Raw genomic sequence first — 26,758 nt, forward strand, 5'->3', positions numbered from 1 at the left:
AGGATGGGAAGCGAGCCTCCCGGACCAATCTGCGCCGGTGCAGACGCAGTTCTCCGCCGGGGGCGCCGGGCGGCGCATGCGCAGGCGCGAGGTTTCCGTTGAGAAGGTGCCGCGGCGGCGCCGGAGGTAGGAGGAGCTGAGCTTTGGGGCTGGGAGTCCGCACCCGGGAGAGGAGATCAGCTACCTCGGGCCTCTCTCGCTCCCCTGAGGGGGAAGAGCCGTCTCGCCTGCCTCAGCCGCGGTGTGGAGGCGGGAGCCGCGCTTGGGTGGAGGGGGCCGGGCCACCTGAAAGGAGGACGGGTGGGGGGTTCCGGATACCCAGGGGGTCACGGCTCGGGGGTCACTCTGGCGATCGGAATTCGCCGTCAGAGTCCTTGACAGCCCTTCTCCCGCTTCCACCTGTGTCACTGGGTTGGGGGGAGCGAGGGTCCGCCCCACACCTGCCCATTCATTCATTCCGCGTCTGCTGTGAGCCCGGCGCCGCGGTAGGTACAAGGCTGAGCAGGCACAAGTCGCCGGCCCTCTGGAAACTTGCAGTGTCGTAGGACCCGCTATTTCCTTCAGCAAATATTGATTGAGCACGTATAAGAGACGGACTGTTGTAAGACTAGAAGCAACAGAGATGCGGAGACAGCGCAGAGTGGAGGGTGGGATTTGCCCTAGCTCTCCACGTCCAACAGGAGAAAGTCAGTTTGCTTAGCCTGACGTTGCAGGCGCTTGGACACTGATCTCTGCTTCTCCCTGCAGCCTTCTCTCCTACCACCACTTTCTTTTTCCTCCGATTGCACCAAACTCTTTGCAGTTAATTAATTCAACAGATAATTGTCGAGCACTTTGTATAAGTCAGGTGCTTTATCAGCCAAAGAGAATACGAAGTAAAATAGATGAGTCTTTGCCCTCCTGAAGTTTTCAGATTAGTAGGGGACAGATAATAAGTCAATAAATAAAAATATAAGAGCTGATGCCCAGGAACCACACTGCCTGGATTTGATCTCAGCCCTGCCACTTCAAAAGCTGTGTGAACTTGAGCCAGTTCTTCATTCTTGTGCCTGATTCCTTGCTGTAAAGAAGGGGTGATAATATTCTACGGAATAGGGTTGTTGTAAGGATTAAATGAGTTAGATTTATAAAGCAATTGGACCGGTTCTTGGCATTCAGTAAGCATTCAGTAAATGTTACCTATTACATATGATTATAACTTGTGATAAATGCCATTGTGAAAACATTGTGTGATAGTAGAAAGTAATGGGGGTGGAGAGGATCCATTTAGATAAAGGATGAGGGGAAGCTTGTCTAAGGAAGTGACATGGAAGATGAGAATGAGCCAGCCATGCAAAGTAGATTCTAGGCATGTGTGTCTGCCCAGCTCTGGAAAATGAGATGATTAATGGGATTACTTGGACAGTGGAGATGGCGTTATTGTATGTGAAATGAACTTTCTGGCATTGCGTCATTCCATTTTGATTTGTGAATCCCACTAAACTGTGCTAATGTAAATAATCCTGCCCGTAAGGCCCAATCTTTGCATATGGGCAGCATTCTGGTCACCTGAATTTGGAGAGCTCTTGCTGAGGTGAGAGGATGGTGAAAGGTGGCCTTTTTTTGATTTGGAAAAATTGGTTGTATCAATGAAAGATGAGCCTCCTGTGTTCCTATCTTTTGTTTCTTCCTGAGTGTTCAAGTGCATATTCTCTCTCTCTCATTACATTGCCTGCTGATAGAGCCTTTAATAGCTAGAGGCCTTGGACCAGCGTAGGCTTAAGAGATAGTTTATCTGGATTCGGGGGTCATCTTGTTTCTGTGGTGACTGCCTTTCATGGGATTTATTCCCAAGATTTCAGTAAAAACAATACTCTTGCAATATGCACACGTTTCTCTGCCTGTGGAAGAACATACTTTAACAGGTTTCTAGAGCTCTGCCCGCTGTTGTGTTGTGATATCCTGTAGGACAGTGAGTCTGTGTTAACCAGGCTTTACCTGAGTATTTGACAGAGGTATTGATATTCTGAAGACTTTTCCCATGTGTCACAAGCTCTTCCTTCCTGGAAAAAAATGTCATAAAATGACAATATCTGTCTAATTATACTTAGATGCTTTTGGTTTTCCACAGATGTGAAATTAAATGAACCAAACCTACTTTGTCACCATGGAGATCTTGGAGAATCACCTGAGCACCGAGTTCATATCTCTTGTATCTCGGAGGCATCTCCTGGACAACAAAACGTCTCAAATGTGACCTTTGACAGAGGGAAGCTTTAAATGTGCTGTTTGACACAGGCTTAATTTTAAGAAAGACATTTTAAATCATTAGGGAAGGGAAAAGAGTACTTTTTGCTCAATTGTGCAAACTCTCCAGGTATCTCAGTGAGAAGTAGAGAGGAATCCTAATGAAGCTGCAAGTCTGAATGAGGCCCAGCTAGGCTCGTTCTCGGTCCCCAGGTTGACCCTCACTCCTCTGAAGACCAGCCTGAAAGCCTTGAAACCGGTCACATGATGGATGACTCAGACGATGATTTTAAGGAACTCTGTGCCACCTTTTTCCAAAGGGTGAAGAAAAATGGCACCAAAGAAGGGTCAGGGGAAAGGAAGACACAAAAGGCCTCAGATGGCACTCAGACAAGCAAACCGAAAAGGACCAAACCAACTGCTACCAAGAGCAAAACCCTTCAAGGCCCCAGGGAGAGGAAAACTCGATCTGGCAGCCAGGGCCCTAGGACTAAAAAGCAAGGGGCACGCAAGTGTCAGGAGAGAGAACCAGCTCCCCCTGAGGATGGGGAGGGAGGCGTGTGTGCTTCTGCTGTGTTCCAGGAATGTGTGCGGAGCACCCAGTCAGGTAACCAGGCCAGAACCCTGCTGAGAGGAAGCCACAGGAGATTCGTACTGTATTAAACAGGGGTCAGAAAAATGTCTGAAAAAGGCTAGGTAGTAAATTTTTTTGGCTTTGCAGGCCATAAGGTCTGTGCCACAACTCCTCAACTCCCTAGACCATATGTAAGCGAATGGGCTGTGTTCCAACGAAACTTCATTTGCAAAAGCAAGCAGCTAGCCCGAGGACCAGAGTTTGCCAACTCCTGTTTTAAATAATAGTCATAAAAAATATAACCCCTGTGTGAATTTTCTACATGATCATGTTTGGGGCCCTCTGCTCTTTCAGAGTTTCCTATTAATGTTTAGATTATGTAGTTGACATGAATTACACGAATGTGAAAATAATGCTGCTTCTCTTATTTTCTCGAACTCCTTCCAAAGTGGGTAAGTTGCATTGGGCCAGCCAGTTTGGTTAGACTGCTGAAAAGGCTTAAGTCTCAGGAAAATCTTCAGGTCCTTCCTTTCTCCTCCAAACACCTTTTATTCTTTTCTCCCCCCCCCCCCCCCTTTTTTTTTGTTTAAAGCAGCTCTCTTACCCTGCTGTCTTTGGCGTACTGAACCACATGCTTAGCATACAGACTTCATTCAGAACTGAAAACCAGCCTTGCGTATATAATATAGTACAAGATCTTTGGGCATCTGAGTTCTGTTTCTAAATTTTTCTCACCTTCACTTCCTGATCTTAAATAATACTTTTTACCTAGCATGGTCAGCATGCTCTCCCAGTGGAGTGGCGGTAGAGACTAAGCTCGCAGAGACTGGCGTAAGCTTCAGTAATGTTGCTGAAGTGGCATTGGTCCTTCACACTGCCTTCGAGAGTCCAGTGAAAGCTATGCAGGATTCCCCCAGAAAACCGCACCCGTAAACACCCCTGTGAAATTGACATACAGCTTCAGGGGCTTTGTGGAGCCCCACTGGAGGCCATCTGTGGACACCAAACTAAAGGAGAACTTCTGACCTAGAAAGATAGAAATGTTTGTCATTAATATTTCTTTAACAACGGCTCTTTAGAGATATAATTCACATCCTGTAAAATTCAACCTGTTGAAGTGTACAGTTCAGTGGTTTTAGTATATTTACAGAGTTGTGCAACCATCACCACTACCTCATTTTAGAACACTTTCATCACCCCCAAAATAAACCCTGTGCTCATTAGCAGTCACTCCTCATTCCCCCTCCTGTCACAGATGTTTATGACAGGTATATTTATATTACCACAAACAGTGAGGTTACCAACAGTCAATCCTAGTCACAATTGAGAGTTAAACCAAACTAGTTGGTAAAGTTGAAACTTGGGCCTGACCTGTATCTGGTGGAAGAGTCTTGTTTCTCCAGCTAGAACAAATGCCTATGAATGTTTTTTGCCTTTTTGCCAGAGGCTGCTCCTGACAGCATCTCCCAGCCGCCTCCTTCCTGTCTGACTGCAATTGTGCCAAGTCCCTCCAAACCCCGGACGGCAGAGCTGGTCCTACAGCGAATGCAGCAGTTCAAGAGAGCAGACCCGGAGCGTTTGAAACATGCCTCGGAAGGGAGCTCCCTCAAGGCTGCACTTGAAGAAAACCTCCCAGTGGGCCTTGGAGAGGAGATGATGGCAGGGAACGGTATGCTGGGAGTTTTCTGTCTTCCCAACAGGGATAAGTTCTAACTTTGGAGGAAGGGAGGCAAGAAGGAACCAGCGTTCATTGCGTTCCTGCTGGGGGCGAGCTCTCCGCCTGGGAGTCTGCCTTTGCCACTTCAGTGTATCAAGCCAGAGAACAGAGGGTCCCTTGGGTCATTTCTTACTTAGCTTCTTTGACAAGGTACCTCTTCCTCTTTTTTTTATTTTGGCTTTTAATTATAAAATTTTTCCCATACAGAAAAGTCAAAAAAATATGTTACAATGAACCACCTACATCCTCAACCTAGATTTAAGAATTGTCAACATTTGTCACATATTTTTTAAGTCTCTATAAAGACACATACATTTCTTTTGTACCATTCGAAAGTAAGGTGTAGATCATTATGCTTTGCCCCTAGATTCTCCTACATAATCGCAATGCCGCAGTGCCGTGGTATTGCCTGGCATCTAGTTCATATTAAAATTTCCCCAGTTGTCCCAAGGATAGCTTTTATAACTGTTTCTTTTTTTTCTGAACGAAGATTCATCAGAACTATAAGTTCACACATTGCACATGGCTATAATTCAGTGGTCTCTTAAGGTCTAGACTCCAAAACAGTCCACTTGTCTTTTTTTTATGATACTGACTTTTTGAAGAGTCCAGGACAATTGCCCACTTTCTGGATTTGTTTGATGGTTTCCTCATGGTGTCCTTTAATCCCTTCCTGTAACCCTGTGAGTTATACTATGAGTAAACTAGGGGTGTGCGTGGCTCCAGGTTGAACAGTTGGACAACACTGAGCAGCTGTGCACTGCATATTGCACCACCCCAAGAGGCACATATTGTTGGGTAGGTCTATGCTTTATCCCCTAAACAATATGAATCCTCATCTCTGATGAAAATATACAAAAGGAAAGAAATAGGAAGAAAGCGTATTCCTATGTAGTTTCTTGATGTTGCATTTGCAGATTTCACCTTGGGAGCGCTGAGGATTCTCAGGCTGTCCCAAAGGTCTACACGGGTAGCAGTGTACTATCTGCTGTGGCATCAGTCCTCGTGGCAACCAAGGGGTGCAGAGGAGTCGCTGAGCCAGTGCGTGAGCTCAGCACCTGCCCTCCGTGTGACTCAGTTGTTTCCCTGTAGCTTCATATCATACCCAATAATGCTCAGGAGAGAGAAACCATTTCTTTGTCAAAAAAAAAACAGGGCACCAAAATGGAGTGTAATGCTTTCTGGCTTTGGTGGAAAGAGTAATAGGCCATAGTAATTTCCAAGAACTGGAGATTTATGAAGTTCTCAGGGCATGTCCTTCGTGAGTCCCAAGGGTCTGCTCCAGCAATGTCAGATGTAAGAGAGGCCACAACGGTGGGCACGATCACCTTGGGAGCCATCTTCAGACCAGAATCAGTCCGTCCTTTGGTCTGATGCTGAGAAAGAGACTCTGTCTTTTAACTGAGAAAGGCATTTCATTCTGACCTGGTTCTTCTGATGGGCAACAGAAGGTCACAGCAGTTGGGAAGGTTGAGCTTTGAAGAGAAAACTTAGATATGCTGGAATAGGAGCTTTGTAAACCTGGAATGCCCGAGGTAGCTGACTTTAGCAGGAATGGAAGGATGAAAGGCAAGTTCTCTAAGACCTTGATACTCAAAAGAGTGGTCCTGGACCACCAGAATTGGCCTCGCCTGGACCTTGTTAGAAATATAGAATCTCAGGCTCCACCTAGACCTCCAGAATATGAACCTACAGTTTAACAAGCTTCCCAGGTGATTCTTATGCATATTAAACTTTGAGAAGTACTGTTCTAGGAGCCCTGTTTAGTGTCCGGTGTCACTGGATGGTGCGGGGCATGAGGCAGAGTGGTGCTGGGTCTGGTTCCTCCGCGCTCCACCCAGTGTCTGTGCTCTGCGAGATCCCACAGAGGTGTGAGGATGAGCTCATGCTCATGGATCTTTGTGCCTCTCCACAGGATCTGGGCCCATGCTGCCTGCTACAGAGAGTGATGCTGCAGTGGCCTTGGCCCTGCAACGGGAGTTTGGGCAGGAACGAGCATCTGCACATGATGACAGCCTGGAGGACAAGGGGTTGTTCTTCTGCCAGATCTGTCAAAAGAACCTCTCAGCTATGAACATGACACGAAGGGAGCAGCATGTGAACCGGTAGGAGCAGCTCAGCCGTCGCCTCTCCACAGTCACGTCTCGCCTGGGCGTGACCAGATCCAGGGGCTCCCTGTGGCGGTAGTGGGAATCTTGAGACACCTTACTGTGATGCTAACACCTCAGTGTTGGTGTCAACCTGTCCTTGCTTTTTTTTTAACAGCTTTACTGAGATATAATTCACATACCATACAATTCAGCCATTTAAAGTGAATAGTTCAATGGCTTTTATTTAGTATATTCACAGAGTTGTGCCACCATCACCACAATCAAATTTAGAACATTCTCATCAACCGAAAAAGAGAACTTGTATCCATTAGCACTCACTCCCCACTCCCTCTCCCAGCCCCTGGCAACCACGGATCTACTTTCTGTCTCTATGGATTTGCCTATTCTAGACATAAGTGGAATCATACACTTTGTGGCCTTTTGTGTCTGGCACCCTTCACTCAGCCTCATGTTTTCAAAGTTCATCCATGTTGTAGTGTGTGTCAGTGCTTCATTCCTTTTTATGGCCGAATAATGTTCCACTGGATGGCTAGATCATATCTTGTTTATCTCTTCATCCGTTGATGGACATCTGGATTGTTTCCACCTTTTGACTGTTGTGAATAGAGCTGCTGTGAACATGCATTTCATGTATTTGCTTGAGGATCTGTTTTCAGTTCTTTTGGGTATATACTTAGGAATAGAATTGCTGGGTCATGTGGTGACTCTATATTGAATATATCCATGCTTTCTTTAGCCACCTTTGCTAACAGATACCTAAATTCATTGTCTGGAGGCTGACTACAGGCTGTGTGAAGGGATTGGCATTAGGGGAACAAGCTCTGGCCCACAGCATGTCCATGTTGACGTGGATTCACATCTGCAATCCACATTACCAGGGAGGGTGGTCCTCCTATGTTTATTGTCTTCCTCCAGGTGCTTGGATGAGGCTGAAAAGGCGCTGAGACCTTCCGCACCTCAGATCCCTGAATGCCCAATTTGTGGCAAGCTATTTCTCACCCCAAAGAGCAGGATCAGTCACTTGAAACAGTGTGCAGTGAAGATGGAGGTTGGCCCCCAGCTCCTGCTCCAGGCCGTGCGGCTGCAGACAGCTCAGGCTGAGGGGTCTTGCAGCACACCGGCATCAGGGTGAGTCACATGAAAAGGAAGAAAATCAAAGAAGTACTCTGATTGGTCCAAAAAAACCCAAAAGCCTTTTGTAGTGCTGGAGGATAGCAAAGCCCTCACTGATTCTGGAAATGAAACATTTGAGAAGGAAATCGGGCAGTCTCCACGGGGAATGAGGAGGAGACGGATTCTGCATCCTTGAAGGCTTTGAAGTGGTCCATGCGGGTGTATCTATAGAAGGGACCATTTAGACTGGTTTCCTCAAGGTCCTTCCTGGGATTTTTCCATTCCCACGATCCTGCGGTCAGTGTCCTCTAGAGCAGCTGAGAATTCAGTAGTTCACTTTACCACATCTATTTCATGTGTGGTACAGCATGGCTTCCATCTCAACATAGTCCTGTATTCATACTGTTAATGTAAGATTGCTCGGCATAGTTCAAAGAGTTGGTGAGACAGAACCATGGCTTTTAAAATAAATTTTCATGAATTATATGCTTAAGTGTTCAAATAGGAGGCCCTCCTGATAGCCAGAAACAAGTCCTCGCATGCAAACCACAGGCACACAAGTGGTGGAGGGTCAGCCCTCCTCCACATTGCCCCTGCCACTGTGGACACGAGAGACGACCCCAACATAGAGAACAAAGGCACTGTGGGCCCTGGACATGTTTCTTTGGACAGCTATCAGGAGCAAAGGGAAGGCCACGGGTGGTGGCTCTGTTTGTCCCAGCTACTGCCTTGCACCCAGGTTAGAGGCACCTGGGCTGGGCTAGTGCTGAGACTGGGGAGGACAAAGGTCAAGTCTTAGCTGGCAGCCTGTCTATATTAGAGCACATCAACACTAGCATTGTAGGCCTCCTTAAGGCCTGAGAATAGACATTATCTCAGCCATTGCTTGCCTTTTGTCAGGACCACACTGAAACCATCTACTCAGATAAAATGTATCTGCTTTTTAAGTACCTCCAAAAAGTGAAACAAGATACGTGTGAGTCCTGCTAGAAGGTTTTAGAGTAGAAAGCTACAACAAATGGACACCCTTGCTGAGACTTTGAACCTCACCTCCCCTAAGGCCTAGGCTGGGGCATTTGGAACTCTGGGGTAGTCAGAACTCCCCGGCCAGGGCACATATGCTAGTGAGGCACCCCACTCACCTCTGCACCCCTCACATGCTCTCACCTCAGCCCAGCCCTGCCTGCCGGGGCCAGAGGTGCAGCCTGCAGCAGCTGCCTTCCTCACAGAGACGGGGGCCCCAACATGTTGGGCGGGCTCCCTTCCCTCTTGGAGACTGGTTATCCTGCAGGATTCCCAGGAAGTTGGAACTGAATTAGGGCTCCCTTAGACCTTCCAAGGTGATCCCTGGCCCAGTAGTGAGCACGAGCTTTTGTGAAAGCCAGAGGTGCTTCCCAGCATGCCCCTGCAGCAGCAGGGCAGGTGGTCCTGGGCTTGGGCTTCCTTTTTTCCCTTCACCGTCCTTCTTCTTGCCCAGCCTGTTGGGATTCAGCAGGCAGTCTAGGTTCCCTCCAGCCAGGAAATCCTTTAAATAAGTCTCCTTCGAGCCAAAAAAGGTGTTGCTCGTTGGCCTCCAATCCAGCTGACCACATTGGCGGGCTAAGGTGGGAGGCCTTTCTTTCAGGCCTTGGGCAGAGGCATTGCCCTGGGGCCCTCACAGGAGGGAGGGGATCGTTTTATGACCAGTGTGGCCAGGACCACCTTGGGAGCATCTGAAGTATCGACGGGCAGAAGTTGGTAGAATCCGGGGAGCTGACTCAGAGCCATCGAGTGTTGACTCCACCAGAGGGGTTTGGCCACATCTAGGCTGTGCAGGTACCACTGATGGCTTTTTAGTATGTCTGCCAAGAACCTGGCTGGGCAGCGTCTCACAGAAGGACCCAGACCCATCCACGTCTGGACCGTGATGAACTTTTGGCTCAGGATCACATGAGCTTACATGAGGCAATAGAATGAGCTCTGTGAACACGTGAAGCAGTTGATGCTTCTGTCTGATGGGTCTACATTTATCCCCTTTCTCTTCTCCTAGTCAGAGAAGAAGGAGTCCAGGCCTCTCTGGTCCAGTGGGGACCACCTCAGAACAGGAAGCACTCGCACCTCTGGCCCTCACTAACCTTTCTGTTTGGTTGCCTTTCAAGCTTCAGCAATCACGTTGGAGGTCTGAAGCGGAAGGGAGCCACCAACAAGAAGGAGCCGAAGAAGAGGCGGAAGGTCAACGAGCCTGAGGCGCCGTCCGAGGACCTGCTGGTGGCCATGGCTCTGTCCCGGTCTGAGATGGAGCAGCAAGCAGTGCCGGCCACACTCAGATTGGGAAACACTTTTTCTGAGAAGACAAGACCGGGAGCAGGTACATGGCCAAGAGTGGTGGCCCTGGGTTTGGAGGGTGCCTCGCTGCACTGTTGCTGGCTGAAGGTATACTGCTGGGGGGGCCTCAGGGTGAGTGGACGACTCCTTTGTTGACCGTGTTTCTGCTTTTGCTCTCTAGAGAAGAAGAGTCGCAAGAAGAAAGCTCTTGCTTCCGCCCCCCAGCTGTTAGTCCAGGACTCGGAGACCACAGGGAGACAGATAGAGGATCGCGTGGCCCAGCTCTTTGCAGAGGAAGTGGAGTTGTCCAACACGCCACCACTTCCTGGGAGCAGAATTTTAAAGGAAGAGCTGGAAAAGGCCAGCTGGTGTCTGCAACTACCTAGAGGGAAGCAGAACTTTCTGTGGGAGCGCAGTGCCCTGACCGGGGCCTTGACGCTGGAATCCTTTTACACGGCAAGCCTGGTCCCTCCCATGGTGCCCCAGCGGCCTGCCAAGGTGCGCCCTCCCCTCCAGGCACATGCGGTGGGCTTTGGGGAGAGGTTGGCAGCTCCAGGATTGCAGCACTGGGTATCAACAGCTGGGGGAGGGAAGAGGAGAAAGCCCAGGGGCATGTGCTGTAGCGTGTTTCTCTTTGCAGCAACTTGATGGCTCTCCTGATAAGAATAGGGAGGAGCACTGGTTCCCAAATGTATCTTGTTCCTGGAGAGCTTGTGTGAAATGCAGTCCCGGGCCCCACCCCCGAGGGGCTGGCATAATCTGCCTATGATGGGACCCAGGACAGATAAGCCTGAGGCAGGTGGTCCAGGAGTCAGTACTTACCCTCTTGAGGCCATTTAGATGCCATTAGGAGGACGGGGTCCCCCAGGGACCTTTCTGCAGACGTGGATGCCACAGGCATGGCCTTCGCCATGACAGAGAAGCCTGTTGACAGAGGTGGGGAAAAGCTTCCCAGGGTTGCTCTGGGCTGTGGCTGGTACCTTTGAGGACCTTCTGTGTGGTGGCTGCTGCAGTAGCCACAGGGTCACTCTGGCTTCTGACTTCTTTCAGGGTCTCACACAGGAGCCTACGCTGCCACCAGTGCTACCTGACCAGCCAGAGCCAGGTGTGCGAACGCCACCTGCTTTCCACAGCACCTGTTCTGCAGGTGGAACCCCCAGGAATCCGTCAGTCTCTGCCAGCCAGAGGGATCACCAGGCCCTGCAGGACCTCATAGACCTGGCAGGAGAGGGGCTGAGCGCCAGCCCGTGGCCCTGCAGTGGGGGCCTGGCCAGCTTGGGAGAGACCTCAGGTGAGACACTGGATGGGACACCTGGCCAGCCCCGCCCTCTGAGACCCTCCCCTCCCTGTCGCCCTGGCTGCGACAGACTAGTCCTTGCAGTGCTGTGATGGCCACTCACATTCGAGGTTCCCTGACTTGTCCCCATACAGTGGGGAGAACACAATCCCTGTAGATGCTTTCCTCAAAGCATCCTGTGACATAGGTAAGTCTGTCACAAACCAAGGACAGAGCTGTCTGCCGAGAGCGAGTGATGGCGTGGGCTAATTTTGTCTACTTTACTGCCTCTCTGCTAGTACCCTCTCTTGGGAGGGGGTGGTGGTGGTAAAAGCTGTTTGTGGGCGGTTTGCTTTCAATGAAGAATCCTCGGATAACAAGCGCCTCTGAGGCACCTCTGGGGTCGGCTCAGCCGACCACTGATGCTCTTTCCCTGGTGCCGGGAGGTCATGTTCTTTTAACCTGCAAATCCTTCTCGCAGGGATGGACTTGTCACCCAGTGGCCTTCCACTGACTGGCTTTGTCCTGCCACGCAAGGAGAAGCAGCTGGAGAGGGGCAGCCAGGCTTCGGTAAGGATGGGGACTTCTCCCTGCCCCCGGCTCTGCAGACTTCACTGTGTGTTCAGTGTGGTCGGCTCTCTGCCAGCCTCCAGGCCGTTGCACGAGTCCATTGGTTTCCTAGACCCCTTTCAGCTGAGCCAGGCAAGAGCCCACAGGAGCCTCCTGTCCCCTTCTCCGGGCTCTGCCATGAGGTTTTTGTTGTTGAACTCTGGGGGTACCTCAGTAGCCAAGCCCCGGGAGCCCGCTCTGTCCTGGGAGCCCAGAGGGATTGCCATTGCTCTGTGAGGCTACCTCATTCAGCCCACTGCTCTGTGTGCTTATTTCTCAATGTTTCATTCATTCCTTTAGGCCTTACTGTGCTCCTCCTATGTACGGGTCCGAGGCTGGCCTCCAACTAACAGTTCATGTTCTGTGTTAGTGTCAAATCGGGTTGGAAGTTGGGTTTTCCTTAGAGTGGACATCATCCCATTAGTGTATCATTATCAGCCAAACACTTCACACCAGGCTCACCCTGGTGACCATGACACATAGTCAGAGAAGGGACTTGGAGCTCCTCTCGGCTGGGTCCCTGAACTGCTTGGGCTCGGGATCCTTGTCTGTACCTGGGGCTGGTAAGTTTCCTCAAAGAAACACAGCCTGGCGCGCACACAGCACTCTGCAGCTGCTAATGCTGCAATCACAGCTTTGTTATAACCATTCCGCCTCTCGACTTGCTGGTCCTTCCCATGTTAGGCCAGGGCATTCAGTATACTAGAGAATTTGAGAAAGAAGCTAGCATTTTGCTGTTCTATATCGCTGAGTGCCTTAAGGTAACTTAAAGGTGGAACCTAGCCTAGGAACCCTCGTGGAGAGGAGCACCAGCTCGGTTGGGGACTTGCACAGTTAGAGATAGGCAGTAGATGGAAGTGATGCTCTTCTCTTGTTTCAGCTCTCCCTCGGTTTGCTGGTGGCTGACTTCAGTGCCATGGTCAATAACCCACACCTGAGTGACGTCCAGTTTCAGACAGACAGTGGGGAGGTGTTGTATGCTCACAAGTTCGTGCTTTATGCCCGCTGCCCGCTTCTCATTCAGTATGTAAGTAGCCAGCAAGCGGCGCCTCCATCCCACTCGAGCCTCCTGACCTTCTTCTCCTCTGCTCTCGTCCTCCCCCAGCCCCCCTTCCCTTCCCCTCTTCCTCCCTCTCTCGCTCTCTGGTTGTCTTCCTCTTCACTCTCTGCCCAGGCTGACTCCCTGTCTTACTGCCCCCTTAGCTCCCTGCTCCCGAGCCCCATCACTTCCACTCCCCCCATGCTCTCACCCATCTCCCTCCCTGCTCTCCTCCCGCTGCCCCAGAGCCGTTTTTGTCTCTGTTGCCATAACAGTGAAGCTTCCATGAAGAAGATACATTTGAGGTTAGGAAGTGTATGAGGAGATGACTTCAGGATTGGGAAACATCAGATTTCTTGTTCCATTGAATAAAAATCCTTTTTTGCCCAGAATTGTTTCCTTTTCCTCTATTTGTGTAATTATAAAGTCTTATAATTGACCTGTTTAAGGGTGAACTGCTGACTGACATGTCTGCACTGACATGGATTTGACTTGAATATCATGTTGCAGGAATATGGGCAACTGCTGCTGGTCCCTATCAGAAGCTTCTGGTGCCTTTGATCCATCTATAAGAAGGAACTAACTGGGTTCTTGAACATCTATCCCCAGTTTGGTTTTGAAAACAGAAGTTTTATGGCCTAACCTGCGGAATTCCCGGCCAACAGAATGGAGCGACACTGACGAGTGCTCGTCCTGGGGATAAGGCTGTTTGTAGATTAGAGACTCACAGGACCTCTCAGACCCTCTGTTTCCCCCCAAATCAATAAACCTTCTGTATTTTATTTCACCCTCAGGTAAACAGTGAAGGCTTCTTTGCTGTAGAGGATGGAGATCTGAGAACCCAGCGTGTCCTGCTGAGTGACGTGAGCACTGAGGCCACCCGTGCATTCCTGCATTATCTCTACACTGCGGACACTGGCCTGCCTCCCCAGCTGACCCCTGACCTGAGTTCCCTGGCCCACAGGTCCAGATTGTTCTTTCCATTTACTTCATGGCTTTTGACATTAACTGACAAGGATCAGCAGATTGGTGGCTCACGGGAGGGTCAGGGCTGGGTCCGTCCCATACCTTTGAATCCCAAGGTTTGCCCAGTGGAGACCTTGAACAGAGCTCATTAACTGGAAGTCTAGCCAGAGTGGATGCTTCAGGAGAGCCAAGCGCTGTGGAGGAGGGCCTCCGCCCAGTCACATGGCTTTTAGCTTCCTGGGCATTATGAGAGAGTGGTCTTCAGCCTCAACTCCCCCCAAACACTGCTGCTCCTTGATTGTTCTGCCATTGTGGTTGAACAACGGCAGTCTTTTCCCAAGTCCCAGAAAATAGAAGTGGATAGAATGCTTAGTCTTGGCTCCTATGAATTTGCACCTACCTGATTTGTCCACACGAGTATGTCAGGAGATGTGGTAGGTAGCTCAGCAAAAAAAAAGGTGTTCTACCTCCCAACAAGGCTTGAGGGACTCTGGGACAAAACCTTGTTCATCCAAGGCTGCGTCATCCCTCGGGTGCATTTTTAGGAAAGGATCAGCTCAGCCTCTGGGGATTTAAATGTCCCGATTAGACCACAGAGCCTTCAAGCAGGAGGCAGGCTGGCGTGCACATCGGCCAAGGCTGGCCTGTGACGGGTTTACCTCGGTCACCGTGCTTTGGGTGCCTTTCAAGGCAGCGTGTGCTCTCCAGTTGTGCAGTACCACCAATCCCTGTTGTCTTCAGCTCAGCCCGTGCACCCCTTCATGTGTGTGCAGTCGAGTTGGTGAGCCCTGCCTTAAAGGCTCATGAGTCTCTGTTTCTAGAGCCGAGTGGCCTGGGGTCTTGCTGGGTGTGGGCATGGGCATCATCTTTGCAGGAGAGCAGGGAAAAGGCCAGGACTGAGTTACGGTTGTTCTCCCTGTGAGGACTTCTGCTCTGGGGCTGTCTGGCCGCCGCCTCTGTGCCAGGTGGTGGTAATGCACAGCGTTTCCTGTTGCAGGTTTGGTGTGAGTGAGCTTGTTCACCTGTGCGAACAAGTGCCTGTCATGATGGATTCAGAGCGTGGGCAATGGAAAGATAAAGAAGACGAGGATTGTGAAAGCAGAGCTGAGAATTTCCAAGAACTCTTGAGGTCAATGTGGATAGATGAAGAGGAAGAAGCAGAGGCTTTGTTGAAATCTGAGAGCCATGAAGAAGACAGAGAAAAGGTGAATGAAGCAGAAATGGAAGAAATTTATGAATTCGCAGCTACTCAGCGAAAGCTGCTCCAGGAGGAAAGAGCTCCAGAGATCAAGGAAGAAACCAACCAACTTGGGGAGGATGACCCAGTTTCTGGGCAAATCTTAGCGAGCGTCCAGGTTAAAGAACAGCTGGAAAATGGAGAACAAATGGAATCTTCTGGTCAAGGAAGAGACGAGACCTCAGCCAAGTGGAAAAATGTGAGACAGTCCATGCTCCCGGCGCTCGAGGGCCAGTGTTCAGATGGGGAGGAGAAAGCAGAGGCCCCAAAGGAAGCACGGGATCGTTCCAGCTCCTCTAGCCCTCCTCAGAGCTGCCGGGCAGAGAGAAAGGAAGGCACCTTTTTGTATTCAGTTGATGTTGATGATGATGATGGTGATGATGGTGATGCTGAGCGACCCTTTTCATCAACTCAGGGAGGATACCCTGAACTGTCCCAAATAAGTGATCCCAAGGAAGGAAACAGCACTACTGGGGAAAGAGGGGTGGAGAGTTCCCGAACCCCCGCTAGATGGCAGGCACCCCCATCGCACCCGTGCTTCCTCCCGTCACAGCCCCTTCAAGGCAGGAGTCCCGGTCGGCCACACCCTCGCCCTCATCACACAAGCGACTCATCCCCGCTAACCCCCCAGTTGCAGGGCGGAGCTTCCAGGGTGGCCTCCCAGGACTCACCATCCAAGCAGAAGAAGGGCAAGAGCCTTCTCACGTTACTTAAAGATTCAGGCCACCAGAAAGGCGAAGAATATGGTTCTATATTGGAACGCAGAAATAAAGGGGTCCTAATCTCCCCAGAAAAATCTCCGTCCATTGACCTAACCCAGTCAAAACCTGGCCATTTGAGCTCCAGATCTCAGAAGCCTCCATCTACTGTCAACAGAGAAGATGAGATTATCCTTTTACTGGATTCAGATGAAGAGTTGGAGTTGGAACAAACCAAAATAAAGTCAGTTTTTAATGATCCCCTGGAAGAAAGGAAAGTTCTAGAAGTTAGCCCCAAGTCTTCTGAGCTGTTTCCTATCATCGACGTTGATGCAGATCAGGAACCTTCCCAAAGCCCACCAAGAAGAGAGGCCACTTTGCAGGGGGAGGAGGATGGGCCACCGGGGAACCAGGGCTCTGTGGGTGGCAGAGGGACCCCCCGGCTGTTCTGTGATCCCGAGAGCAGCCCTGACGAGGACAGCAACACAGATAACTCGTGGCTGGTACCCGCCACCCCGCTGGCCGGCAGAAGCCGTGACTGTTCATCACAGACCCAAATCACGGGCCTCAAGTCCAGGACTTCAGCAGATCAAATGGTTCAGCTCAAGCCCAGGGCCCCGTTACACAACACGGATGTACCCAAAGCTGTGAATAAGTTTTCAGTGATTGTGCCACAGACATCATCGTCATGCCTGGTTGCCGTCGCTCCTGGAAGCCCTGACAGTGGAAGGCAGGTCTACAGAAGCCTTTCCAGTCCCCATCCCAAGCACCACAAGCACTTTCCTCCTCTGGCTCCCTGTCCGATCTCAGGAGGCCTTGCTGATTTCACTGGGCAGTTCCAGAAGCGCTCGCCGCCTGGGCCCAGCCTGCCGAGTCAGGCCACAGCGAGTGAAGTGGTGGAGGTTGAGGACAGTGAAGATGAGCAGGAGGTGGCCTCCCGGCAGGTGAACAGCAGCCCCCTGCTGGACAGTGATCCCCCAATTCCAGTTGACGATTGCTGTTGGCAGGTCGAGCCCCTCTCACCAATTCCAATTGACCACTTGAACCTCGAGCGGACTGGCCCCCTGAGCACCAGTAGCCCTGGCGGTAGGGTTGGGGAGGCCCCAGACAGCGGTGACTGCCACTCTCCAGCATTCCTGGGTACCACTCCTATCCGAGGAAGCTGCACTGGCCGAAGAAAGTCTCAAGAGAAATCCCTCCGGGCCGGCTCCCCTGGGAGCAGCAGGCCGAGCCTACTGAATTCAGCTCTGTGGGATGATTGGGATGGAGAAGAACAGAAGTCTCCAGAGGTTCTTCTGGCCCAGACACTGAGTGCTGATCAAGCTCAGAAATCAGAAGAGTTAGAGACACCAAGTGAGTAGTGGGGAGAGGTATTTGTCTTTTACGCTATTTTACACAAAGGGGCATGGAGGAGATCAGTAATGACAATACCGGGTGGCGATGCTGAAGGGACTCTTGGCCTGTGGCAAGCCCCTTCCCTTCCTTCCAAATCCCTCTCCATGGTTGAGGGAGAACTGGCTTGCTATCAAACATATACTTGTTAGCCAGTAAGTCAGGGCCTCCTAAACTTGCCTGGATCCTATGGTTTGCCTGGGCACTTGTTAAAAATCCCTATCTATGGACCCCACTCCAGAATACTGAGCCAGCATCTCCAAAAGGCCAGGACACCTACAGCCAGGTGTGCCTGGGGATCAGACAAGTGTGGCTCCTCAACAAGTTAAACACAGAATTATCATATGACCCCGCACTTCCGCTCCTACATAATCATCCAGAAGAACTGAAGTCAGGACTCAAACAGATCCTTGTACACAAATGTTCACAGCAGCATTATTCACATTAGCCAAAAGGTGGAAACAACCCAAATGTCCATCAGCTGATCAATGGATAAACAAAATGTGGTCCATCCATACAATGAAATATTATTCAGCCATAAAAGGAATAAAGCACTGACACATGTTACAACATGAGTGAACCTTGAAAACATGCTCGGAGAAAAAAGCCAGACACAAAGGACCACATATTGTATGATTACATTTCTATGAAATCTCCAGAATAGGCAAATCCATAGAGACCGAAAGTAGATAGTGAATGCCAGGGGCTGGGGGGAGGGGAGAATAGGGAGTGACTGCTTGTTGGGTACAGAATTTCCTTTGGGGGAGATGAAAATGTCCTGGAACTAGACTGAGGTGACGATTGCACAACATTGTGAATATACTAAGTGCCACTGAATTGTTCACTTTAAAATTTTGTTATGAGATGGCGCAAGTGTGCTGTGAGCCTCCATCCTTCCTTATCTGCTTCCCTGACCCTCCCCAGTGGAGGGATGCCACTTCCCAGCTCATTTCAGTCGTAGGAGAGCATCAGAGCCCCCAGTGTCGGCCCCTCCAGGCGCTGCTGCCCTCTAGCCGGGCAGGTCCAGGGAGAAACGGGAAGGGGCAGGGTAGCATTGAGCAGTGACTGGTAACAGGGAGACAGAGCTTGTGAGGCAGAGCATCTGTCTGCGACCTGGCATTTCATTTCCTCCTAAAATCCTACACTAATTGGGCATCATTGACCAGCACTTTCAGCCTTGAGCAGGCTTCAGAATTGCCTGGAGAGCCTCTTAAAACACACATGGCTGGGCCCCACCTCAGAGCTTCTGCTTGAGGAGTTCTGGGGTGTGACCAAGAATTTGCATTTCTAACTGGTTCCCAGGTGGTGCCATGAGAACTGCTGCAGGAGACGTTAGACCAGGGGACCTTGGTCTGAATCTGAGGTGGGCTTCAAGGGGGTGACACACTCTCTGAAATTATATAAAGAAAGAATTGTACGCATTTTTCAGGAGACAGAGCCTGTTGTTTTCACTAGAGTCTCAGAGAGCTCCATGCTCATAAAAAGGATAAAAACCAAAGCCCATATGTTCCTAAATTGTCTCTTTGTCTTTAAAACACTGATCTCTTGTCAAAATAACTTTATTGAGATATTATCCACATATGATAAAATTCACTCTTTAAAATGTACAATCCAGTGGTTTTTCGTACATTCACAATGTTCTGTGATCGTCACCACTATCTAATTCCAGAACATTTTTATCACCCAAAAATAAATCCCATACCCGTTAGCAGTCATCCCCATTGCCCCTTCACCCCATCCCCTGGCAGCCACCCATCTGGACTCTGCCCCGTTCACACAGCATCAGCATTGCACAGGGCCGTGGCCCTCACCATGTGCAGTGTGATGCTTTCCCACAGGAAGACACAACTCCAGGGTCCAATGGTACAGAGGTGGATGTCACCACTCTCACAGAGCAAAATGCTGACTGGGCTTTCTTCAAGTGCAGTATTTCTCTTGGTGACCCTAACAGGGTCAGAAGAGGTAAATCCAGTTGCCTCGTGCTGAAACGTGTTTCTTTTGTTCTACCCAGAAGGTGCTAATCGGAAGAAGAACTTGCCCCCGAAAGTGCCCATAACTCCAATGCCAAGGTATTCCATCATGGAGACCCCAATACTGAAGAAAGAGCTGGATAGGTTGGTGTTGTTCTTGAAAGCTTGCTCATAAGTGGTCCCCTCCCTGCTGCGCATGACCAGGCTTAGCGAGGCTGGGAGCTGAAGGATCCAGCATGGGGCTCCATCTACCTTGGGCTCTGGTGGTGGGAACCACTGTGGGGAGGGAGTGTGTGTGACTGCTGGCTCTCTGCATACTGTTCCCCAAATTACCCAGGCCCCAAGAAGCTAAGAAATGAGACTCCTTCAGGTTACCCATCAGGTGACAGGTCTCCAAGTGCCACGTAGATGGAAATGGGACCCTAACTTAATAGTCTGAGTAAGGAGACCTGATTTTTTAAAAGAACATCAAAACTATCACATCCCAATGAATGCTGCTGGAAGTCATTGCTACCACCATGGCCCAGAACATGAGGCAAGGCCCTTCTGGAATATTCTTCAGCAGAAGCCCTGTTGGCACTCAGGATAGACACTAATCTCTGAATGCTCATAAACGTCAGGCATTTAAGATTTCAATTACACAAAGCTATTTATTGATAATTGTTTGCTCTTTGCTGAGGTTCACCTGTGTCCCCATTCAGGTTTGGGGTCCGCCCTCTGCCCAAACGCCAGATGGTCCTGAAACTGAAGGAGATATTCCAGTACACTCATCAGACGCTGGAGTCAGACTCCGAGGACGAGAGTCAGTCCTCACAGGTGCCCCTGGAGGCTCCGCACAGCCAGACCCACATCACCAAGACCTCCAAGGCTTCAAGGGCAGCTGATCTTGCTCGGCTGGAAGCCACTTCTGGCCCTGGTCCCCAAAGGTCCAAGGCACCCACTAAGACCAAGGGCTCCCGACATGGAAAGAAGCAGCCCGGTGGAAGCATCCCCACCCTGAGCACGTCATCGGCTGAGGAGGGGCCTCCAGGCCCTGATGGTGACGCCCAGCTCCCAGCCTCCCAGGAATCCACAGCCACCTCTGCGGATGGCAGTGACAGTTCCTTTGGCTCACAAAGGTAACTGGATATAAGAACAGAGCCAGTGGCTTTGTAGGTCCTTTGTCCAGTGGGTCTGAGAGTTGGCATAAGCAAGGCCTAATGGCGATGTTCAGAAATCCCAGTTGCCTTCTGGGTTTGACCTACAGGAAAGCCAGGTGGAGTTAGGGGCTGTCCACTGTGAGCCTCCTGAGCAGACCTCTGGAGCTCCCACACCTCGCCCCACAGAAGGTTCCCTCAAGAGGGGCCAGCCTAGCATGCCTTCTCGGGGCGGGGCCAGCTGCCGTTGGCAGTACATTCTGGCCAAGGGCAGGATCCTGCTCAGGCTGGAGGCTAGAGTGCTGGTGACAGCAGCCTGGAGTTTCCTGCCACCCTCTGGGGTCGTCCATGCCACATGCCAGGCTCCACAGGGGACAGAGAAACACACTCCTTCCCTCAAAGAGGCTCGTGGTCTTGGAGCTGGAGACAAGGGGTGTCGCAAAACGTTACTGTCTGGTTCCTTTCAGTTCTTCCTCCTGTGAGTTTGGAGCGGCCTTGGAGTCTGCAGGAGAAGATGAGGAGGGTGAGGAGGCAGCCGCCCAGGCAGTGGCCACAGAGGAGGCAGTGAGGCGCTACATCCGCTCCAAGCCGGCCCTCTACCGCAAGGTGCTGCTCTACCAGCCCTTTGAGCTGGCAGAGCTACAGGCCGAGCTGAAGCAGCATGGCATCCGCATGGCCATGGGGAAGCTGCTGGATTTCCTGGACGCCCACTGCATCACCTTCACCACCGCCACGGCCCGCAAGGAGAAGCTCGAGAAGAAGAGGCGGCAGCCTGTGGGCAAGAAGAAGGGGGGCAAATCTGACAAGCCTATCCCCCCATCCCCAGCCCTGGCCGTCAGCAGCCTGTGAGGGTCTGCAGCCCCCGTTGGCAGCCAGGCCTCCCCAGGTGTTTCTGGGCTTCGACACCACATCCTCTCCCCCTGTGAAAAGGACGACAGCACCTACCTGGATCGTCCTCTTGACTCCATTTCCCACATGGTATTCAGAGCACGTCGCCCACTGGATTGAGGGCCCCGGGACCCCTCCCTCTGTTGGTGCCCAGAGTTTGTCTCCCATTAACCCTGTTGGGCCCCCATGTGTTTCAGAAGGGCAGTGGGCCACTGCCAGCTGGCCGGAGCGAGGCTTGATTCAGCCTCTCCACAGCCTCGGATTCAGTCTTTTGTTCTCCGTGTCCCTCAGTCGCAGGTATCCATGTCCTGAGATGGATGTTCAGGTCCAGCCTGTCCCTGCCCCATCTGTCTTCTCAGCACTCGGGCTGTAACCCCAGTCTCCACCAGCAGACCAGGTGTCCACAGGCTTCCTACACTGCCATGTCCCAGGTGCTCTGCTGGGCCAGCCATCCTGCCCAGACATCTGTCAGTGTCACCAGCAGCCTCCAAACTGGACAGTGCAGAAGGGCCCAGAACAGCTCTGAAGCCCCCAAGACAAGCATGTTCTTTGTTAACTGGTTCTGCAGGTGTGTGTTAAAGCTGCCTCCAGCCTCAGGAGCAGTGCGGGGTACAGGTGAGGGCCAGTAAGAAGAAGAGTTGGGTCTTTAATCCTTGTGAATGTCTTGTCTGTTTTAAATACAGTGCAGTCCATTTTATATGACGTGCAATAAAAACAAAAAGGCTTTATAAAAACCTTCCAGATACTATGCTCTAGAAAAATAACAAAGGAAGCAGGCCATGAGCTTCACCCGCAGCTCCCCTGCTGCCCCCACACCCATGTCTGCAGAAGGCCTTTGTGCCTCTTCTTCATCTCAAGGGATAGCCAAGGCCTGCTGACTCCCATTTCTCTTCATTCATTCGTTCATCCATGTGTTTGTCTGTCCGTACACCTGCATTAAGAGAGCCCTTACCAGACCCTGAGCTCCAGCCCTCCATGCTCACAGTGAGGCCTGAGGCCCAGCAGCATCACCCAGGGTTGCTACAGATGCAGGCTCAGGTCCACCCGGACCCACTGAGTCAGAACCTGCGTTTTAACAGGAGGAGTTTGTGAAGTCTGCTCTGGCCTGTGTGCCGGCTCCTGTGGAGAGACGTCAGAAACTCGCCAGTGCTGCTAGTCATCTAGCACAGGAGACAGACTGGCCTGGCCTGTGCTGAGTGCAAGGGTCAGTGCTTGGGTGTCCTGAAGCGACAGCTTCGTGGAAGAGCGGGTTTGTGAGCTGGGCCTCAGGGGTCTGCAGCATTCAGAGGGCTGAAATGGGGTTTCTTGAAAACATGGTGGGTCCTGGTTCGTGACCAAGTGGAGAGAACTGACGCTCCCCACGCACACTGCCTGTGGACAGATGGTTAGCAGGAATCCAGGGCTCAGATAACGACAGATGCCACATCGATCAGACTGAAGACAGAGTCTGGCCCATTTAAGAAGGTACCTGCTACATGGTTCTTACATGAACGGCTTGATCCCCCTGCCCTAGTATGGGCTATTTGAGGGAAGAGACATGGAGTTGGGAAGGTGGGAAGTGACTTGGGGTCCTTACTGGCTTCACTGGCTCCTGGTGGAGACTGTGGACCTGGACGTGCAGCATTGGGTACACGCCCCCAGGAGAGGCTGGAGCCCTCACTCCTCAGAAGGTGTGCAGACTTGCAGAACGCCACCAACCCCAGCTTGAGAAGGAGATGTTGAGGGAGGGGTTAAAATAGGTAAAATGTCCCCAACCCAACCCCGTGCCAGCAGGGGGTCAAAGCAGGTTAAAAACCAGCCACTGCAGTAAAGAAACCGCCACAACTGGGGAATTGAGGTATCTAGGAAAAGGACCTTGACCTTTCCATAGAAATGAGACCTGACTCAGGAACTAGAAAATTAGGTCCAGCTAGTTGGTTGAAAAGGAAAGTGGTGGCAAAGAGCTGCCCTTCGCCAGCACCTGCAGTGAGGCTGGAGTTGCTGGGCCAGCGATGGGTGTCATGGTGCACAGTGGGCACAGGCCTTCCCTTCTGGGAGCTCTGCCCTGCCTCGCGATGGGGACTTGGTACAAGAAGAAAGCGTGCTGAGCCCTGGAGCAGTGAACCATTCACTAATCAAAAACTGTGTGACACCCACCCCTCGCTGTGATGTGACCAGACCTCCCAGGCCCGTCCCACTTCCTGTGGCCCAGTCACGGCCTGAGCATGGTCACTCTAGATAATCAAAGGAGAACTACAGCCCAGCTATAGCAGGGCCAGGCAAGGGGCCCCAGAGGGCTGCACAACCCCGGAAAGGGCCCTGCCCTGGCAGGCAGAAAGCCTCAGGCTGCCAGTGAGTTGGGAAGGGCCGAGGTCCCTGCCTATCCGGCTCACCACAGCTGTGGGTGGAGAGAAAGCCCAGGAGTGAGAACTTCCATTGGAGACTCCATCCCCCAGGAGAGTCAGGAGAAAGGACGCCCAGCTACTCAGAGAGGAGCCAGAAAAGGAAGCCCGTGGACCAGTCCTGTCTGGTTGTAGGACATCCCCTGGAGGTGGGGAGAAAGTTGTTGGGGGAGGGCTGACTCCAGGATGTTCCCTGAGATTCCCAGGCGGGAGGCTGCTTCCTCTTGTGCTCAGGATCCAGCCACCCTGAGCTGTGCAGGGAGGAGCAGAGCAAGCCTCTGGGCCTTTCATGTGACAGATAACCCACCAGGCCACTGTGGTTTCCAGCATCCTGTGGGCGGCCTGGTTTCAGATGCCTTTGCTGCACCTCACGGCTGAGGCTGCAGCTGCCAGTGTGCGCTCTGCCTGCCTGGAGCCTCAGCAGCCTTCTCAAGGGCAGCCACCATGTGTCCCCCCAGGACCTGGAAAGTTGGCTGGCTGCTCAGAAAGCACCAATGGAAAGGAGTGGGGCAGAGGAGCATGTCACCATACGGAGCACTTCTAATCTGCTGCCTCAGTCCCCTCCTCTCGCCTCCATCACCCACAAACAGCTCTTGAGAACAGGCTAACACAAGCACACACTCCCTTCCACCTCCCCTTATGCACAAGCTGCTGCATCATTGTCCCCCACTACTCTTCTCTTCTAAAACCATCACTGGCTCCCACTGGCTTGCTGAGGAAAATTAAGGCCCCCATCACTTGGCTCCCACCTTGTCACCTGCTTCTCTCAGCAGCCCCACATTAAGTGGCTTGCTCCCTGTCATGGAGGATGTCCTGTATTTTTCCTCTATTGTAACTTTTCTTTTTTTAAAAAAAGATTTTATTTTTCCTTTTTCTCCCCAAAGCCCCCCAGTACATGGTTGTATATTTTAGTTGTGGGTCCTTCCAGTTGTGGCATATGGGACGGCACCTCAGCATGGCTTATTGAGCGGTGCCATGTCTGCGCCCAGAATCGGAACCAGCGAAACCCTGGGCTGCTGAAGCGTAGCGCGTGAACTTAACCACTCAGTCACGGGGCCGGCCCTCTATTGTAACTTTTCTTACATTGTTCACTCTGGGCCGTGTCCCCCTGGCGCCCTCCCTCTCAGGGCAGCCCACGAGCTGAGGTCCACCTTCAGGGCCCTGAGTGAATTGCCACATTCTGCTCTTTTAGGGTGCAGCTGACCTGCCTTCAGGGGCCCTTGACCCACAGGAAGACATTGTGGAGTCCAGCCGGATCGAGGGTGCTTGTTGGGTGCTAGAGAGAAGGAAAGGAATGGGCTTAGAGAGGGCGACGAGGGCCATAGCCATATCAGAGCGTGCAGCCTGGATGTGGGAGGATGCAGTTCCTGCCCCGGCAAGGCCAGCTTCACACTGTGTGGCCTTGGGCAAGTCACTGACCACCCCCACAGTTCGCCTGGTTTCCTATCACCCCTAAGAAGCAAAGGTCTGCTGCTGCTGAGTCTGTTCTCCTCTGTGGCCTTGGCTGAACCACTTTCTCCTGGCATCGGGTCTGCAGTGGTGCTCAGTCCTTAAATCAAGACCCTGGTGGCACTTCCTGCCTCTTTGACTTATGGGGCGGTGACGAAGCCAGAGAGCTGGCCTGAGGCAGCTGTGGCTCATTGATTTGTCTGAGAGGCTGTTGGCTTTTGAACTCAGACAGGAAGGAGGGTTGAGGTGGAGCCCAGTACAGGAAGAGGTGAAGAGCCCCAGCTGCCGTGACAGCCGGTGGGCTCAGGGGACTGCAGGAGCTGGCAGGCCGCGTCCCTGCTGCCCTGCACGGTCAGCGCTTCCTGCTCCCTTCAGACAGGGCTTCACTCCTGCTCTGGACAGATCCTGAGGGCTCGGAGCCCAGCTGACGAGCCACAGAGATTCCCAGCACATCTCCACCACCACCCAGCTGCCCGTGTTCACTGGGGCAGGGCCAAGGCTGGGAGTGCCAGGATGGAGCTCCCCGGGTCCCCCATTCCTGGCATCCCCATGGCAACGAGGCCTACGAGGTAAGTTGAGTCCAGGCTGCCTTAGTGCAGAACGGGGGAGGAAGGGGAAACAGCTGGCAGGAAGGACCACGGCTTTTAAGGCCTGAGCCACTCTGGGGAAGGGTGGCTGGGGCGACACAGGAAGGTGTCCCCATGGGTGCCGGGAGCTTCAGCACAGAGTCTGGTGAGTGCTCAGCACAGCTGGGCAAGACTAGTTCACGGTATGGAATAAACAAACGTGTGCTCAAGGACAGCCCATGACGGGCCAAGGGGGACAAAGCCCAGCTCCCCGGGTATGAGTGATGGGCTAGGAGGAGCAGGAAGTAGCCGGAAAGTGCCGCAGGCAGGCAGAAGTGATGGTGAGCAGTGCAGCCAGTGGTTAAACTTGGAATCGGCAGAGCTGGGCACCACTCCTGGCATCCTCCTTCTACCCATAAGATGGAGGTGACAATACCAGACCTGCCCCAGGGTCCTGAGGGCCAAGGGAGGCGGTGCAGGTGGGGTGGGGTCCAGCACCCAGTGCCTGCTCCATAAATGCCACCCTTGTGTTGGGTGAGCAGCCTCCAGGGGCCTCTCTCAGCCACACCTCAGATGGAGATGGAGGCTTATCGTTCTGAGAGGTAACCACGGAGACTTTCTCAGAAGAGGTGCCGCTGAGCTGAGCCAGGGGTGGCTGTGGGCTGTGGCATCCTCCGCTATGGCCATGCTCCTGGGGCCCCACGGTTCCTCCTGGTCCCCTCCGTGGATGTACATGCTTTCCCTGAGCCTAGGGGCTCACTCTTGGCCATTACAGGCCACGCTGCAGCTGGCTCCCAGGTAGGGGTTCAGGCTGGGAGAGGGGCGCTGTCTCAGGGGCACTGGGCTCCCCAGGATTGTGCCTCTCCCTGTCCAGGGGCCGGTGCAGTTAGGAGGGCTGTGTCCTGAGGTGAAGGCACCACTTCCTCCCTCCTCCTGGAAAGGCTGTTTGGTCTAAGTGGTCAGCGGCTATGGTGCTGGGGCCACCTCAAAGGGGCTGAGAACTGAACCCTCCGGCCCTGGGCGTTGGGGCAGGGGCAGGGAGTCAGGAGAGAGGAGCATCCAAGAGGCTGTGGCCTGAGATACAGGCAGCCCAGGTGGGAGGTCAG

At 52.1% G+C, this 26,758-nt stretch overlaps 2 protein-coding genes across 10 annotated transcripts in view; both read left to right on the plus strand.

The window, feature by feature from the left end:
- Positions 1–4: 4 nt before the first annotated feature.
- Positions 5–21,990, plus strand: SLX4 (SLX4 structure-specific endonuclease subunit). Of its 6 annotated transcripts, none has more exons than XM_005599010.4 (15): positions 5–126; positions 2,111–2,833; positions 4,245–4,469; positions 6,433–6,622; positions 7,544–7,756; positions 9,880–10,088; positions 10,227–10,543; positions 11,096–11,336; positions 11,803–11,891; positions 12,811–12,957; positions 13,764–13,933; positions 14,933–17,223; positions 19,274–19,376; positions 19,934–20,350; positions 20,836–21,990. In XM_005599010.4, the coding sequence occupies exons 2-15, from the start codon at positions 2,491–2,493 to the stop codon at positions 21,215–21,217; spliced, it is 5,337 nt and encodes a 1,778-aa protein (XP_005599067.2). In that variant the 5' UTR covers positions 5–126; positions 2,111–2,490; the 3' UTR covers positions 21,218–21,990. The 6 variants fall into 6 exon arrangements, with proteins under 6 accessions (XP_005599067.2, XP_014585680.2, XP_005599066.2 ...); XM_014730194.3 differs by having other exon boundaries at positions 19,274–19,331; XM_005599009.4 differs by having other exon boundaries at positions 117–241.
- Positions 21,991–25,026: 3,036 nt separating this feature from the next.
- NLRC3 (NLR family CARD domain containing 3) overlaps positions 25,027–26,758 on the plus strand; it is a 35,147-nt gene continuing 33,415 nt past the window's right edge. For all 4 annotated transcript variants that reach the window (XM_001499267.6, XM_023616428.2, XM_005599014.4 and 1 more), the window contains exon 1: positions 25,027–25,655. The gene's annotated coding sequence lies outside the window, so the exon portion shown is untranslated. The remainder of the gene's footprint in view (positions 25,656–26,758) is intronic.

Source organism: Equus caballus, chromosome 13 (assembly GCF_041296265.1).
Source record: "Equus caballus isolate H_3958 breed thoroughbred chromosome 13, TB-T2T, whole genome shotgun sequence".
Taxonomy (NCBI): Eukaryota; Metazoa; Chordata; class Mammalia; order Perissodactyla; family Equidae; genus Equus; species Equus caballus.